Source organism: Halichoeres trimaculatus, unplaced genomic scaffold, assembly GCF_033239565.1.
Source record: "Halichoeres trimaculatus isolate MK-OKI-2021-1 unplaced genomic scaffold, fHalTri1.1 fHalTri1_scaffold_13, whole genome shotgun sequence".
NCBI lineage: Eukaryota > Metazoa > Chordata > Actinopteri > Labriformes > Labridae > Halichoeres > Halichoeres trimaculatus.
The window spans coordinates 7,978,288-7,996,280 of record NW_027437191.1 but is presented as its reverse complement, the minus strand read 5'-3'; the positions used below and the strand labels follow the sequence as shown (position 1 = coordinate 7,996,280).

Below are 17,993 nucleotides of genomic sequence, written 5' to 3'. Positions count from 1 at the left end.
AGGAGGACGCCAGATGCCAAATCGCAGCATATGGCAGCATGTATATTCAGTTTTCTCTGCGCTGCATGCAAAATGCTTTGATGCACTGCTTCACTGAAACAGTTAAATGATTTGTGTAATAAAAAAAATCTCTCACACCTACTTTCTGTTTCAGATGAGAAGACACTTATCGTTAAAAAGTTTGCATTTGGATGTAAAAATAAGAGAAAACTTCACTCCTGAAGTCACAAAAGCCACCACGAAATCTAGGAGAAGCCTTTTCATTAGAATAATAATTATAATCTTGGTTCGACGCTCTGTGGCAGCCAGTGGGAGAACACAGGAAGGTTTTAAGTCAGAGACGAGTGGATGAGGGGAGGATAAAGGATGGAGCTGTCTGGGGACTGACCCCTTTATGTCTTAATAGTCGAGCTGAAAAGGAGGGGAGACTATGAAAGCTGAAGGGTCACCGGGGGAGAGCTCCCTCGTTTTTGTCCCTCTCCACCGGCCTTTTATGATGGGTTCATCTGTGTTGTGACAGGTGTGTGAAGTGGGCACCTTACTGGAGGTAATTGCCATTTCTCTCCTGTGGGTCATTGTTTGTCCCTTTGCCTGAAAAGACCATTAGAAAGAGAGGGTTTTAAGGTTGTTACAGTGGCAGAGGAGCTGGAGATGAAGACGGTAATTCTCTTTTCTCTATGGTTTAAATTGAATAAGAGATGGTAATTGCGAAATGTCCAAAATATCCTGAAAACCTGAAGGGGATCCATTAATAGTGTGGTGTGCTGTACATAAACAGAGACAGTAAACACACCCTGCTGATGCTGCTGTTCTTTGGCTGGAACAGACTGCTGTGGCTTCACTGCAGAAACCATTACAGTGCCACTGAGGAGAGTCATAAAGGTGATTAACAGCTGCTTCTAATTAAAGATCAATGGAGAGTCTTTCTGAGGTGATTTGTTATATGAATTAGGATGCCCACTGTCCATTAATGACATCAGGCACTGTCACTGTAACAGATTGGCTATTGATTCACTTTTGTTTGAGACACAGCTCAAGCCAAACTATAGATCAAGACTACCCGAGACATTAGGATTTGTTTATGAATCTACTCAATGTGTGATAAAGGAAAGACCTTTTACTGGCCATGCTTTGGCTTCCCCAGGTGTTAAAATGCATGGCTTTTGCTTAATGTATGAATTGCATCAGAAGATGGATACATGGCATACATCTCTCTAATGCTGGGGCTGGGGTGGCTGGATCCACACCCTCCTCCACTCATCAAGCAGATCAGCAATGCATCACAGGGGTAAAAAGGCCATGAGTGACACAGGTTGCAGAGTTATTTTATGATTTTATGATACACGTTGAAGAGATAGTGCCCCATCTGTAAAGCGGGGTTGTGTGAGTACTTGTCAAAGGAGGCATATTCGCCATAGGGGAAGCTGGTCAGCTTAAAAACTTTGTTGAAAATCCACTGAAGACCCTTTTGAGAGGGTGAACTCTATCACAGAATTTATCTGAGAAATGTCAACCCACACGCTACATTCAGTGTATTTTGGGAGGACAATATTCAGCATATGTTTTTTTTTTTTTTTTTTTTTTTTTGCCATCTTGTTTCGGCATACACGATCCATCTGATGCAGTAACAGATATAGTTTTTAATTATTTATCTATTTATTTAACTCAGGCCCATTTACATGATAATGTTTCATCCAAAAACGCTAAAACGCAGTGAAAAAAACTGCACGGAATCTACACGGAATCCCTGAGGGCCTGAGAACGCTGTGGTAAGCATGCCAGCCCTGTAGGTGGTGCTATAACTGTCTTGTTCAGAAGCAGCTATTGATATATTTCCACCGAAGTAGATTTGAGATGATCATCTGGTGTTTGGGGGAATACTAAGTGCAAAAGTGGAGCAACAGATGCTCATTTTGTTGAATGAAAGACAGTCAGTAGATTCAGCAGATTGAGCAGCATAAGCACAACACGGTAGTACGCGATGATCGTAAGAATGGTGCTGTTGAACTCATGGTTGGACTGTTGTGTGCGCTTGCACGAAGCAGAGTGTGACGTCAGCGTTTCTGCTGAAAATGCTGGCTTACTGTTTACATGGCAATGGTGTCGGCAGCGCTTCAGAAAAATCCCACTCTGAAGGCCGTTTTCAAAAGTTTGCGCTGTAGGTCGACTGAACAGTGTTTTTGTGTCAGCGTGAGGCAACAAAACTTTTGCGCTTCACCCTAAAACTGTTGTCGTGTAAACGGCCCCTCAGGCTTCCATATCATCTGCTCACACTATGTTCTGATGATGCAAACACATCATAGCCCTAGGTTTTGTCAACTTGCTATTAAAACAGTAAGATCTGAATACTTTGAAGCACTTTCATTCAGCTTTTCTGGTTTAACTTCTGAAAACTGAAGAAAGCCGGGAACCCTGGTTGGCAAGTAAGTGCATGGCGATACCAGCCGATACCATCCGTACCGTGCCCAAGCATGCTTCAACCCTGAAGTCCACTTTGTTTGGCCAGTATGACCACTCCGTATTGGGCTCTTCAGCACAGTACACTTCATGCACCATGTTTTCTGTTTCCTCCACTGTGCTGACTCTAATGAGAGAGTGCTTCTTCTTGGAGAAGTGTGACTACGGGCCGTACTGGCCAGCAGGGGAATGGCGCTGCGGGGATGAGGGGCAATTGTGCTGGGTGGCTAGTGTGACCGCGCCCTAGGCGGACTACAGCTGGAAAGAAACGTCCTGAAGTGCTGCTGTTACCAAGTCCCACTAGTGGCCCTTGGGTTGTGACCAGACTTTACAGATCTGTGCCTTCAGGTAGCTGTGGGTCTTGCTTGATCTCCAGACTTGTCTCCTTTTTGTCCTTCAGTATCATTATTCCTCCATGAACTCTACTTTGCTACGTAAATATGCGACGTTTTATTCAAAAGCGCTAAGAAGCAGTGAAAAAAAATCTTTGTTTGCACAAAAACGCTAAGGGACTGAAAACGTAGAAGGAATGCCAGGCCTGTAGTTGGCGCTATAACTGTCTTGTCCAGTAGCCGCTTTTGGGAGATCTCCACTGAAGAAGAGTTGAGCAGATCATCTGGTGTATTGGTGAATGCTAAGAGCAGAAGTGGAGCAACAGATGACCATTTTTTGTTGAAAGACATTCAGCAGATTCAGCAGCACAAGCACAACATGGTTGATAGCATTGATCGTAATGATGGTACTGTTGTCCTGTAGTATGCGCTTGCGCGGGGCATGTCGTCAGCTTTTCTACTGAAAACACTGGTTCACTGTTTATACAGCTATGGTGTCGGCAGCATTTCAGAAGAATTTCACTCTGGAGGCCGTTTTCAAAAGTTTGCGTTTCAGTTCAGCTGAAATTCTGTGTAAATGCGAGGCTGAAACGCAACAATACTTTTGCGTTTCACCCTAAAACTGATTGTCTATCAAAATTAAACTTCAGCTGAAGATGAAGCATGTCTCATGTAAGAATAGTATAAAGACAGGCTTACCTTCTGACAGAAAAAGTGCTAAAAATGTCCAAATAGTGTAAACTTGTGCCAACTTTAGTGTCTAGGGAATAAATCTTTTAAATTTGAACTATAATGTCAGTGACAGTTTGTAACAGATAACAGCCTAACCTTTGTTGGTTTTCTAACCCAAGTTTAAGAAAAAGAGCTTATTTCCCCATTGCTACTGAACTTGAAGTACTTCATATAACCTAATTTGATGAAACAAAAAATTACCTTGATATTCAAAATTAGTCATTTTAGCATGATTACATTTGTACAACAGCACAGGCAAATAGCCTTTTGATGCATTGACAAGAATCTACTGCATATGGCATTGAAACATTTGCATTGTAAAGAGGGGCTTTGCTAGGTCACATTAAAGCAGTGAGGTTGAAAAAACAAAGCAGCCAAGGGTCAAAGCCCCTCCTTTTCCTGAAAGAACCTCATGTTTACCAAGTCTTTGTTCTGAAATTGAACATTCAACTCCTTTGGAGTTAAAGGGTGTTGGTTGACTTTGTAAATGTGCAAAGTCTGAGGGAATCAAAAGACCAGTGCTCATTCTCATTTAAGTGGCATTAAAATTACTGAAACCAAGGCTACCCATCCTTTAGACCATGGACTACATCCTGAGGACCCCCTTGTTCATAACATTGACCGGCCTAAATTCTGTAAAAAAAAAAAAAAAAAAAAAAAAAATTACAGCAAGGTGTTTTCTATCCTTGAACAAAGTGATCAACATCTCATGGTCAAATCAGAATTGATCTCAAGGCATTCAGTTAAGCAAGAGCCCAGTTTGCCAACACTTCTATAGTTTGAGTTCCACAGACCACAACCCATGGTTCAGACCCCACTTTGAAAACCACCATACCTTTGCCAGGCACAAAAGGGGTCACATTTTGTAAAAATCACTTTAAACAAACCAAGTTATTTAAGATTTTTTATTGAATTAGAAACTAGGTCCTCAGTCAGTCTCAGTATCCCTGGAGAGAGGGGAAGAAAAAAAAAAAATTAAGAGTCAGTCAGCAAAACATGCATGATTTGAGTAATTTTCTTACGGCTTACCCTTGAAGGTATCTGTTTCACAGGTGTCTGTCCCTTAACAGGAGCCTGCATGACAGGGGCTGGCTGGAGCTCAGTGATGGTGTAGCTAGGGATGTAGTACCTCTGGTAGTGGGCATCCTGCCAGTGGTCAGCACCCTGCTCGTAGCTCTCACTAGAGTGGGTGAGAGTGCCTGGAGGATACTGGCCGGTCATGAACATGTAGTCGTACAGGTGGGAGGTTCCTGGCCAACTTCCAAAACCACCAGCACCACCAACACTGCTGACACCACCGACACTGCTGACGCCACCAAGACCTACTGGCTCAGAGTCACTGGCGTACATGTGGTCAGCTGAAGCGTAGACACCAGGGTGGGAATAGTAACCTTGTCCATAAGTTTCAGATTCAGAGTTGCCGTGCTCATAGCTTCCCTCATACTCTGAGAGGTCACCTGGATGGTACTGGGGCTGGCTTGCATAACCATAGCCGAGAGCGCCAGCATCAGCAACGGTCGCAGATCCAGCATCAGAAAGGAGACTGAGAGGCTGAACAGCCCAGGCAACATCTAAAGAAAAGTTCAATTCAAAGTCAGAGCAATACAAACGTGTCATTTTGCCTGCAAAAGCTCAGGAGAGCCAAGCTAGTGGAACTTGCACTTGTTACCTTGAGCAGAGGCATGCTGGAAACCACCAGGAGTGCTCATAGCATAGCCTGGAGGAGAAGCAACGCTGTTGCCTTGAGACATTGCCACTGGTTGGACTGACACTGAAGCAGGTTCAGGTCGAGGTTCTGAAACTTCTGCTGGAGCAACTCGTGCCGGGGCTGGAACCACCAGGATCAGGGAGCATTAGATGTAGTCAAAAAGCTTAAAAGCAACTTTTACATAAAGAATAGGTGCCTTACCAATCTTAGAGGGGTAGCTGAAACTTGATCCAATCAGCACAACAAGGAGAAGAGCTCTGTCAAAAATAAAAAGGGAAGATGAGTACAGCACAATACAGTCAAAATGTGGAAAGCAGTCAAAACAATCCCAGTGCTTACCCAGAGGTGAGGAGACCAGCCATGATGAGGGATGAGGAATGAGCAACTCTGATGCCTCCTGGAAGCTGGGAAAGGTTTATATACGCAGCAGGTGACCTGCACTGACCAATCAGAGCACTAACGAGTCAATGGCTCACACCTGCTAGTCTACCGGCCCTGAAGAGGGAGGATTTAACTCCAGCGAGGGCTGAGTGTGGAGCAGTTGTCTCACAGGTGTTAAATGTTTCACTGATTACCCCGGTTGGTGACCCCGCACAGTTCTGAACCAACTTTCTTACTTACAGCAGTTGTGTTGTGTGTTTTTTGTGTATTTATAGCTATTCTGAGATTTTCTTTTCATGTTTTGTGGCATGAATGTAAAACTTACTGGTATAGTTACTGCACCAGATCATCTTGGTACATGTTTAAGTGAATCTTCAATCAAATTTTTTATCCGTGTATAAAAGCAACAAAACACAAGGTAAAAAAAAAAAAAAGATATACAGGTTAATTTACAAGTAAAGATGAGATCTTTTTGTGTCTGCATTGGACATAAAGCTATGAAAACTCAAAACCAGAAGTTAGTGAGAAAGCTCTGCCCTGATTTAACACAAACAATTAAAGCACTCAGATTGTGAGCCTGGGCTTTGTGTTGTAAACAATCCACTCAAACAGGATGTGTTCACTTTCAAACATGAACCTTTGATTGTTATACAGTCTAAGCCGTAATAAAGTCAGCATCCTTTTTAAAAAAAAAAAAAAAAAAAGAAACAAAACAATTACATTTTTCTTTCTCCATGAACAGATTTTTTACTCATTATGAGCAGATAAGGTATTTTTTGGCTTGTAATAATGGAAATAATGCTTATTGGGACTGTTTAAAGAAAGTGGATTACATCAAGTCTAATAATATATTTTTTAACACAAATAGGACTAAAACACAAGGCTGTTTTTTTAGATCTTGCAGTGTAGATTTATGAAATCTTGGACCCAGCCAATTGAAACTATCTTTGCAAACCTTATTCCACAGCAGAGAGTCATACGGAGTCTGTCTCGTGATGATATTGGAGAGGAAAATTTGATACAACCCATGACCTGAAGAACATGCCCTGAAGAAAATGATCAACTGCATCACTATAGGAGAAATCTAAGAGCGTTTGATAGCGGCACATCCCTTCATTAAGATCTTCCTCCTCTATACCCAGCTTGAGACTGTGCCAAATGTGCCGTGGTTCTGCATTGTGACAATTTCCGGCACTTCAGATGTGTATTTCCTGGCTTTCTAATCAGAATGCTATTTTGTATCTCAAAAGGGGCTCCATTCAGCCCAACATTAACAGCCCTCGTCTGTGATAATGTGGATGCTTCGGGCCATAGGCCACCAGCTGCATCCACTTGTCAGTCTTTGGTACAGATGCCCTGTCTGTCTGCTGTGGCGAATGAAACTCATGTACTAAATTGGCACTTATTGTGCAGAATGATTTTATGTACGCATTTTAATGTGCCTCATCCAATTCCTTAACATGGTTTAATTATATCTGCAGACAGCCATCTCAGATTTTAAAATGATTTAAATGGAAAGCTCCTGTCCCTCTTGTAATTTATGTCTTTGAGTGGCCAGTGGAGACCAAATCGAAGCGCTATAGATCTTTGTATAAAACCCGAATACTCTCAGGCAATTTATCCAAATCTGCAGGATTTTCTGTGCATCATATTAGTTTCTCATACAAATCAGATGAAGAGAACTCAATTATGATGGATCAATAATTCAGCATTCTCAATTATGCTTTAATTGTAAGAAGCAATATCATCCAATCTTATTGTGCGCAGAGGTGTTGTTGCTCTGCAGAGCTTTAGCTGATTGTTTATATGAGATTAGAGCTGTGTATCAAAGAAAAGATCAGGCAATGTCACACAGCCTTGGATAGCCAGCAAGTGACACGTGCACAGACACACTCCCGCACACAGTCAGACACACTCCCCAACACACACACACACACACACTCTTAATGACACAAACACATAACATAAAGCCAAATGCTGCCACTAAAATTTGCATGGTGCTCAGTAATGCATTAGTGAACATCACTTGGCAATCTGTTCATACGGGCTTAATTGGATTTTAATACCGCCTCTGATCTTGTTTTCTAATTAACGGCGGTGGCTGGCAACCAAGCAGAACCATGCACCCAGCAACACCTTTGATCCCGGCCATATGGAGTTCCTCCAAGCACGCCGGGGATGTAAAAATCCCTCACCTAGACGTGGGCGAACAACAGGCCCCCGAATCAAAATGGATGGGGTGAGGAGAATGAAGGAGGGTGGAGAATGGAGGAGTGTGGCACTGGATGCTGAAGGAAGAGGAGGAGGGGGCGGCACAAGGTGGCGGCGGGGGTGGGCAGTGGCATGTGTCATCCACACATCCCGGCGGCTTTGTTATTGATTAATTTCTCTCACGATCATTTGTGATCACAGATACATAAAACATGAGAGGGGGGACTGAATGCCTGTACACCTTATCATCCTCGCTGCCATTTGACACCCCTTCCTTGCTATGTGGAAATGTCAATAGCTTTTCTAATCTGTTTACTTCTCCCCTTGTGGCCACTGCTTTATGCTTTTGATGAAGGGCTGCCAAAAATGTGTCCTTTTCTACCCTTGCTTTTCCTGCTTTGGCAGACAGAGTGTGGGTATTAAACTCTACATCTGCACTGTCGCCCTGGCTCTCTAGCTCTTATTTAGTTATTTAGAAGGATATTAAACTCAAAACCTACCGCGGTTTCAAAGGTAAGATTATTTAGCACCTATTAGAACAGCTTTGAGGCACATTTTGGTGTACTCAGCTTGCTTTTGCCCTGATGTGGTATCAGCATATTGACCAAAGCTACACTGCAGTCGCTGAGGTTTAATTTCTGTTAAATTGTATCAGTGAAAGCTCTAAGCAAAAATAAATAAATAAATAAATCAAATTATTACATTTTATATTCACCTTCCTACCTCAGTAGACATTCCTCCAACTGACATGCTTCTGTTTGTTGGACTTTGTTGTTTTGGTCCAAACTCCATCTGTGCCGCAGTGTTTTATTAAAGGACCAGTCTGTCACCTTTTTGGGAATAACGTCAGTCTTTAAAAAAAAAAAAAAGAAATTGTTAAATATTTTGTACCATACAAAACTGATGGGTTGAACAATGGAGGTCGGAGTTTAACTTGGAGGAAACATTTCTCGACCTATAACAGCCACACTAATGTCTTAAAAAAAAAGTAATAAATGCATCTATTAAAGAACTTTGAAAATGCTCATTTGAATTTTTCTTTACCTTTGACCAAAAAATGCTACAACCTACCTTTTTCCAGTCTCCACGACAGCATTTCTTCCCAAAATGCAAAGTATGTCTTCACGAGGAAACATTGTAGTAAGCATAAAAGGCCTATAGTTGGTGCTATAACTTTCTTATCTAGAACCTGCCTTTGGTTGATCTCCTCCGAAATGGAGTTGGGCTGATCACCTAGTGTACTGGCAAATGCCAATTGCAGAAATGGTGCAACACATGCACATTTTGTTGAAAGATAGTCAGCTGATTTAGCAGCACAAGTACAACACAGCAACCCGTGACTGTCATACCAACAGTACTGTTGTATGGGTATGTGCAAAGCGGAGCATGATATCAGCGTTTCTTGCTCTGGCTTGCAGCTGCTTTTCAGAAAAAGTTCACCCTGGAGGCCACATTTAAAAGTTTCCATTTTGAGTTAGCTATAATGCTATTTTGGCGTAAATGAGAGGCCGAAAGGCAACAGTGCCTTTGGGTTTCATCCTAAAACCTTCGTCGTGTAAGCAGCCTCTTAATGCTAAGCTAAGCCAAGTCAAGCTAAAAGTTCTTTTAAAGTCACAATTTAAAATTGATCTCACATGAAAATGTAAAGAGAGCAGCTAGCAGTTCCATATTATTAGCCCCATTACCACCAAGTGGTTCAGTTTGGTTCATCTTGGTACAGCACGCATTTTGTGGCGTTTCCACTGGCTAATTCCACAACAAGTTCCCAAATAACCAAGATGAGCCGTCTCACTTTTTAGGACCCTTTCGTCTGGGTGACCAAACCAATACGATCCCAGAAGTTGGAGCTACAACACTGGGAGCCATCCACTCGTTGGAAGAATTGTTGCTTATCTGACAGCGGCTTTATTCCTCTTCAGCACACAGCCTTCTCTGAATCAAACCATGATTGCGCTTTGTTACAAAGACCCACATGGAAATCGCAAAAAAAAGAATTGCTAGATGTTTCCCATAGTTGCTTTTTGTTTACTGAGCTGCGTTTTCTTCTTCGTTGGATTTATTAGCAAAGCACACTGTGTTGCGCTGCTAAGGCTTTACACTATTATGTAACTGTCACGGCTATCAGCGCCTGGCTCACTGGCCACCTAGCACAAGGGGGCGTGGTTGGATGTGGAAATATAACCAAGATTAGGGTTAACGAATCCTACCCACACCAAATTGTACTGATCTAAACAAGACTGCTTGGTGGAAACTGGGCTATTGATATTTCACTTAAGTCCTGCTTCTGATAGGGAAAATAGCCAATCACTGTTTAGGATTTTTTGCTGGCCAATCAAATTTGAAAGGGATCCTGTCTACACTTGGCCACACCCCTGACTGTCTTGTATGGTATAGTGCCATGTCACATCATGTCTTATTGTTTCATGTGTCATATGTCACTGTACTGCATTATACTGCACCATGTATTTAAAGAGATAGACTCAGTATGTTTTTCTTTATTAATTATTGACATAAAGGTGAATGAGGGTATTTCCCCAAACGCCCCACCTTATCACTGACATCCAGTCTGTGTGTTGCTTTGTTGGTTTCTTTTGATGTATCACTTTTTGCACACAGCTGAAGGGAGTAACAGTATGCCCTCAAGGCCGTGGACATTCCTGAACATCCCTCAAAAGGTACTTACCGTTTGCAGTATATCTGTTAGAGTCGTCGATCATGTCAAGTCAAAGCAGCTGGACGTACAGTGTTCAGTTAGAGACATTTTGAAGCCCCCCCTGGAGGCATTAACGGCTGAGCACTGATGCTGGGGGAGGTCATTGGTTTTTAACCTCTGTGGGAGCTGATAACCTTGACTTCAAGCGAGGGTTATGATAATACATAAGACAGTACTGTACAGCAGTCATCCATGCATGAGAAGGTTTTTTTCTTTCTTTTTTTTCTAGTTTGGCAAGCTGCCATCTTACTGCTGTCTGACAGAAAGCAGCTCATTAAGTATGCATATCAATTAAAATATCTGAGAAATGTGGGAGATTTTGTACCTTCTGCAGTTTGATTGACAAGTGAAAAGATGGTCCTATTAAAGGGTGTTTTGGGTGGTTTTCATTAAGATGCACTCAGTAAACCACTGTACTCGGACCGGATTATTTGACTTTAATAGTGCCGTATATGAAAGTGTTGATAGTGGCAGCTGCAGCTCTGATTAAACAGTGTTTAAATCCTCACAGACGCTCTCACGCTGCTGTTTGGCAAATCACTCTGTGTTTCATTCTTATTTTTGCCGAGATGCAATCTGACATCAGATGGCCTTCTGCAACAATGGCAAAGAAGAGGGAAAGGCCTGAAAGTCCTCGCCAGTGATTGCACCTGAATAATGATGCCTTTTTACATGCTGCTTGTTTGTCCTTCACAGGGCAATTATTGGAACAATGTGTACATACTCTTTTGAAAAGGATTGTGACATATTGTGCCCTGGCTAATGACGAGAAATGCATTAAGACTAAAGTGGAGTTTCTAATGAGGATGGCTGACAAGGCCTGAAGGCCCTCTCTTTCTTTTATAAAGAACTCTTTCTTCTATGAAAAGGGAAGTCCTTGCCCTCCTTAATTTATCAAGCTGTCCTTCGACCTTTGCATGTCACAGAGTTTGACGTCTTTCTATCAAAAACACTTTCAAGCACAGAGCAGTATTTTTACTTAAGTGGTTTAATTCAGCGTAGAGTCTGTTCCTTCTGAGCTAAATGGATGACCCAAATAAAAAGTGGCCTTTTCTCTTGTTTGAATACTATCACACAGTAATGACTGAGATAACTTATGTCATGCTAACACTGTACATTTTCCATGTCAACCAAACAGTTAATCACAAGCATTGTATGAATATAAAACTTTTAACATAGCTGACCATGGAATGGTTCACGTTGTACTGTTTGTGCTACACATTTTTAATAGTTATTTCCATTTTGATATTTATTTTACAATATTTAACTTTGTGGAAAAAGTTGATGAATCTGTTCTTTGTTGCTTCAAAGTCCAGTCTTTACAGATTCAGATCACCTATAATTCAGAACTGCTCAGGGTTATGAACAGATGCTTTGTCATGAGGAGAGGTGAAGCTCTCTTGTGCTGTCTCACAGTATGTCGGTCCATTCACACGTCAGCTGGTCACAAAAGCTGCTCCACCAGTTTTTCTGACAATGTCACACAGGCCTGTTATTTCAACTGTTAGCACAGACAAAAGGTTACATATAACAGCTCCTACTGTGACGCTATTTCACTCTTACAAAAGAGGTCATATTTGTTGCAGACCATTGTATCAACTGTTTATATCTAACCTGTTAGTAAAAAATATACATCTTCATGGATTACTTTTTTGACTTATTTTGCAAAATATACGGGCTCATGATCTTATAAGAACATTTTGAAAAAAGTCTGCCAATGATATCTCCATAAAACAGGGTTGTCATCTCAAGTTGAGTGATGCTTTAGCTATTAAAAGTCAAGCCTGCAATTTAAAATAAACCTATAAAGCTAACTAGGTCTCTCCAAAGCAAAGCTTGCAAACTATAATTCAAGATCAAATAATTTGACCATAACATGATAATTGTTGGATACTGAGATGAATCATCGCAGGATTTAAAATTGATCCTCGGCTTCATCACCGACAGGGATGAAAGGTAAAAAACGCCCACATGGGATCATTCATAAACTTCTGCAGAAGGTAAATGCAGCGTGGATGTTTTTCAGGTACAGTATGTGCACATACAGCAAATATGTGTTTTGGCTGCGAGTCGAAGTCGAAGGTCTAATTATGGGTTCCACAGAATAGACAAAAAAGTTATTTCGCTCCCCACCACTCACACACTTACACGTGTATGCATCATACACATTTGCAACGTCCACAGTGGTGAACACGCCCAGTGTACTTAGCCCAGGGTGATTCTGGCACGGATACAGAAACCAGAAGACAAGTCATATCAGCAATGCAAACCGTCCCTCGGGTCAAAAGTGATCAACATCAGTAGAATACCACAGCGAGTTACAGGCTGTGGAGCACTTGGCTTCAAACACTGGAATGAGCCGCCTTGCTCAATCAACGTTATGAAACCAGGGGAATAAACATGCATGTGGATGTAAGGTTGATTTATGGTGTGGGCATTTTATAAGCTGTGAGTCAACCCAGGGTTTTATGATGTGTCCCTTTCACAGGTGGAGAAGATGCATGCATTCTCAGAAGAGCAGACTTGTACTTGTGTTAAAAATTACTCTGTCAAAGTTTACGCACGCTAAAGGACATTTCAACCTGCTGTTTGCGTGCAAAGCTCACCAAACCTCACATCATATTGTGTGATTTTAACTCACTGAATACAGAGGAAAATAAGAAATTATTTTTCTGGAACTAATTAAAATTAATCGTGATATGTTTTTACCTGAGGGGCAGGAATGGAGTTGGAATCGAGAGACAGTGTCGAGGAATGGGTTGATACAGACTGCTTGCCTGTAGATGAAACAAGCTTAAAAAACAGAAGTTGACACTACACGAACTGTAACAAACACCAAAATTTGAGGGTTTTTATTTTCACAGACTCTTTGATAAATATAATTTTGATAAGCTTTGTTAACTTCTTCTTCCAGGCTGATCATTTTAAAGACTAAAACTTGGGGCCAATGCTAATTGTCACTTTTTCACTTCTTGTAACTTCTTTGTCTCCCCCTTGAAAGGCTTGAAAACACATCTATTAGAAACTGGACACCACTTGATTCCTAGTACATCATCACCTCTACAAGCTCACTGGCTGTGTTGCAAGCAGAGCTACTTTTTTATTTACTTCTGGACTGGACATATTTTTTTTTAAACTGATGATAAACTGATTGAGGGAGACAAACTCACAGCAAACAGACTTCACTACGATGTAGAGCATTACATGAGTGACGAGACAGCTAAGCTATGAGAAGTGACTGTTAAGCGTACGTTACAGTATTCAGAATCTACGTTACGTAGATTTTTTTAATACTGTAACATTCACTTATCATAGCTTATGTAGGTAATGCATCTACTGAATGCTACTTAGCTGTCTTATCATTCATGAAATGCAGTGTATTGTAGTGAAGTCTATTTGTTGTAAATTTTGCCACCCTGATGAAGCTATTACTAGCTATAGCAGTGTTAGCTAGATCGTTACAACAAGCAATTTCAAAATACAACCTGCAATTCAAAACATGGCTAATATTTATGTGGAGCAGCAAGGGATTGGATTTCTGATAATAAAAAAAAGTTCATATCATAGGACATTTGTCATACCCCTTGGTCTCAAGTAAGGTCCTGGTTTGTCTTTGTTTCAAGGGCTGTGTAGCCCTTTCCCTCCAAGTTACGGAGAATTGGGACACCCCTTCACTAGCCATGCTTGTACAAAACCAAGGGCTAAGGGGTGAAACAAGCGCTAACAGGTAGAACTGAGATTGGCCCATAGCCTGTAACGTCTTTTCAACTGATGATGATCCGTGTGAGCTAACCTGCACTTACTGCTATGTCAACTATGCTTCAGGCTGAAGCTAATATTGAAATTGGTGCCCTGTTCACAGAGACCACAGTCTTTATTGCAGTGGTCATTGGATCAGTTCCTTGTTGTTGTCATTTCTGGGGAATGTCATCAACCACTCCATTCCTCTACAGATTTTAATCCTACACAAGGCTTCAAAAAAACAATCAGTGACCAGTAATCATTGAAAACTGAAAGAAAAAACATACAGCAAAAAAATCTGATAAAACCAGACTTGCCTTTGTTTGGGGTTTATATACTGTTGACTTATTCACAACAGTAGATGGGACTACTTGTCAATAAAACATAGAGCTCAGCTTGACATAATTTACAGCTACAATACAACAACTACCAACCAGTATAAGATCAAAGTTATCAGTACTGCAGAGATACTATACAATTGTAAAAGCAGCTGAGAAAAGAGTCGCAAAGTTTAACGTTTAAAGACGAGGGAGCCAAAATAAAATGGCTTAATGTGTTAACGATTGGAGAAGATCTTAACATTTAATACTTGAATCAAATAGCTGTCGAAAACACCACTTTTTATCTTGTTTATTACAATGTGCTTCTTTTATAAAAGTTTACAGGAAAATGGTTTCTTTGCAAAAAAAAAAAAAAAAAAAAAACTTTCAGAAGTTGTATATTTCTTGAAGGGAGTTTTAAAAAGAAGGGATGCCTGATATGAAGACTTTTGGGATTCCTGTAGCTACAGCAAGGAAACTTTTTTGTAAAAGATCCTTTGAGGAAGATTTGTGTATCTTTGCTGATCCTGTTGTGGACATGTGAGTGGTCTGCTGAGATGAAATATCACTCCTCTTTCTCTGAACAGTAAAATGAATAAAATAAAGATAAAAATAAAGACACAACAATTTGAGTTGATCTGGTCAAACCATCAGCTCTAAGTTCTTGCAGTACTTGGGCCATGTCCTCCCCTACTCTTCCCCCATATTCCCTGTCCAACCAAAGAAAGAAAAAGCCCAGAAATCATCTTTTAAAAAAAGTATCCGCAATAAATCTCTTCAGTGAGAGAGTTGAAAAAAAAAAAAGACGCTGGAAGTCAGCGTGCTATAACTTGTTTCATTAGACTCTGACCTGGCTGCAGCACTAAGTAGCATTTAAAATAACAATACAGTAACCATCAATCTGCTGTCTGAGAGTCTATTTTTTTGCTCAGGTCACAAAAGGCATGACTAACAATTTTGGCCTGTTTCGTAACCAGATAGAAACTCCTAACAGTGTTTGAGCTGAGCGCAGACCCCTCAAAACTTAACTTCAGCAAAGCCAAAAAGAATATGTACTACACTTCCCACCTCTGGTTCCCATCTGTCAGAGAGACAGACACATTGAGACTCCCACTGAAGACAAAAAAATGTAAGTAGTTTAAAAACTATGTAAGTGGCAGTCTTTTAGGAGCACCACATGTTCACGCTAGACAGCAAAGGGCAGGATACAGGTTTTCTCCCACACCAGAGGAAAGAATTTCAAAAGAATATGGTCAAGTCAGAACCCCTTTGTATCACTGCAATTCACTCCTTTTCTGTCTGCCGTCAAAGAGAAGATTAAGTTGTCAAAATGTGGGTCTTGGTCCAGACTGGTCTTTTGAGTGGATATTCACCAGTCTGATCTCCGCCACTGCTAATAGACGGAGCTCAAAGGGGAGCAGAGAGAACAGAGGAGGGAGAGGGGTAAAGAAGGCTTTAGGATCACTTTACCTGGATTCGGCAGTGTGGCGCTGGTGGATTAGTGCCCCGGGCCTCATGGCACGCTAGTCTGCAAACACCCCCAGAGTGCTGCTGCACAGGTACGAAGACACATGGACACACACTTGTTCTTTCCTGAGAAATTAATTCTGGGCTACAATTTAAGAGCGTTTTGCCCTGCATGACATCCAAACACTTTAAGGATTTCAACCCATTCCTGTGTGCTGCAAACATGTCAAAACTCATCTAAATATTACAACCAAATGCCCGATGATGTTCAAACTTGGACTGTATCACAGCCTGAGACAGAGTAACACCAGATAAAACAAGTACTCTTAACTCCAGCAGCTTATAAAACTTCTGCTCTGATTCCTGGCGTGCGTACAGTTGGGATGCCTCACACAAACTTTCTTCGACATCCTAGAAGCTTTCCGAAGTCTGTTCCCGCTCTGATACCACTGTGTAAGGTCACTCACTCATCCAGAACTGCAAAAACCATAACCCATAAAGGAGAAAATACAGGTTGTTCTTGGCAGGGAGGAGAGAAAACCCACCGAAGCTTCATCCCTCTCTGCCGCCTCTGCCTACTCTCCCCCCAGTCACTACCTGATGACTTCTCCATCCGTTTTAATTGGTAATTATTTTGCGGGGTTTAATGCCTTTATTCAGACTGTCAGTGTGGAGTCAGGAGAGGAGGATTAGGTGCCCCAGGGGGACGAGACACTGGCACGGCCAGGACAGCTCATTTTTACACGGGCAGGGGAGGAGGACAGCTCATCTTTGATCCGGTTGGGGCTTCGCAGGCCAGAGGGGTGACAGCTGCACTTTCTTTAGCCCACATTTGAATTTGAATTCTATCTTAGGATGCAGCGCGCCGCGGACTTGGCAGGGCAGTGGGGTAATCTGCTCGGCACAAACGCCCGGGCCTTTTCTTCCTGTGTGCCCTCGCAGAGATTGGAGTAATTAAAGTTAAATGGAATGCATTAAAAACTCACTTGTGCCGAGGCTGTGGCGGCCGTGCCAACAGTGAATGGGCTGGGGCTGTCCTTTTACGCTACTCTAATCCTGCGGAATATATGTGTGCCCCGTGACTTTGATGCTACGCTACCAAAGCATCGGAAACGGCTACCAGCGGAGCTACAACTGACTGCTGGCTTTCACCTCAGAAGAACATCTTGGAGAGCAAATTCAGCTGGATTCTGACATTGGCAGCGGGTCGGATGGAATCAGCTCGAAAAAGGCTATTAGCACTTTCCAGACTCACATGTCACTGTCAGATTGCTACGCCTTGATGTGCTGCCTATTTAAATGCCTCACATTGCTTTTCCCCTGACCTGTGCTAACATTTAAAGTGAGTCCTCACGCGCTGTCCCTGTCAATAACTTTTACATAAAGAACTTGAGCTGTTAATTGTTCCGTGAAAGGCCGGCCTATACATGAAGAACAGCTTTCCATGCCAACAGATTCTGGCTCCGGACCAATGTATCTTTGCAGAAGAGATGGGCGCTCCCAGTTTGTCAGCTATCACTCTGTGGACAGTAATTGCCGCAGTAGAAAAACCTGCATGTATAGCCATAGGCTGCATGGGAACCAGTCCTGCTCTTCAAAGTGCATGTCAACAAACGGGAGTCATCAGACACTAAGGTAATTGTCTTTCATTTTAGAGGAATGTGGACAAAGACAAAGGGGGGCAGGCTGCAAAACTATCATCATAATCTCTCACTGGCTTTGTGTGAGATCCTCAAGCCCTTCTAATGAGAGGAGATGGTACGGAAAGAACATAGGTGTGTGGGAGCACTAAGAAAGGGAGAAGAGTTCATTAAAAAACAAATACAGAAAAAAACAAATAAAGTGTAAAGCATCTGAAGCACATAAATTACTCAAACACTTTCTCTTCTCAGGTTCCTGCAAACTTCTTATCCTGAAAAAAAGAACAGAAT

General features: G+C 41.8%; 1 protein-coding gene across 1 annotated transcript; it reads right to left on the bottom strand.

Moving 5' to 3' along the window:
- Positions 1-4,412: 4,412 nt before the first annotated feature.
- LOC141801933 (uncharacterized) lies at positions 4,413-5,661 on the bottom strand. Its single transcript, XM_074685274.1, has 5 exons — positions 5,569-5,661; positions 5,431-5,486; positions 5,191-5,349; positions 4,551-5,092; positions 4,413-4,468 (listed from the first exon to the last, which is right to left on the bottom strand). The coding sequence occupies exons 1-5, from the start codon at positions 5,589-5,591 to the stop codon at positions 4,460-4,462; spliced, it is 789 nt and encodes a 262-aa protein (XP_074541375.1). The 5' UTR covers positions 5,592-5,661; the 3' UTR covers positions 4,413-4,459.
- Between the last annotated feature and the right edge of the window lie 12,332 nt (positions 5,662-17,993).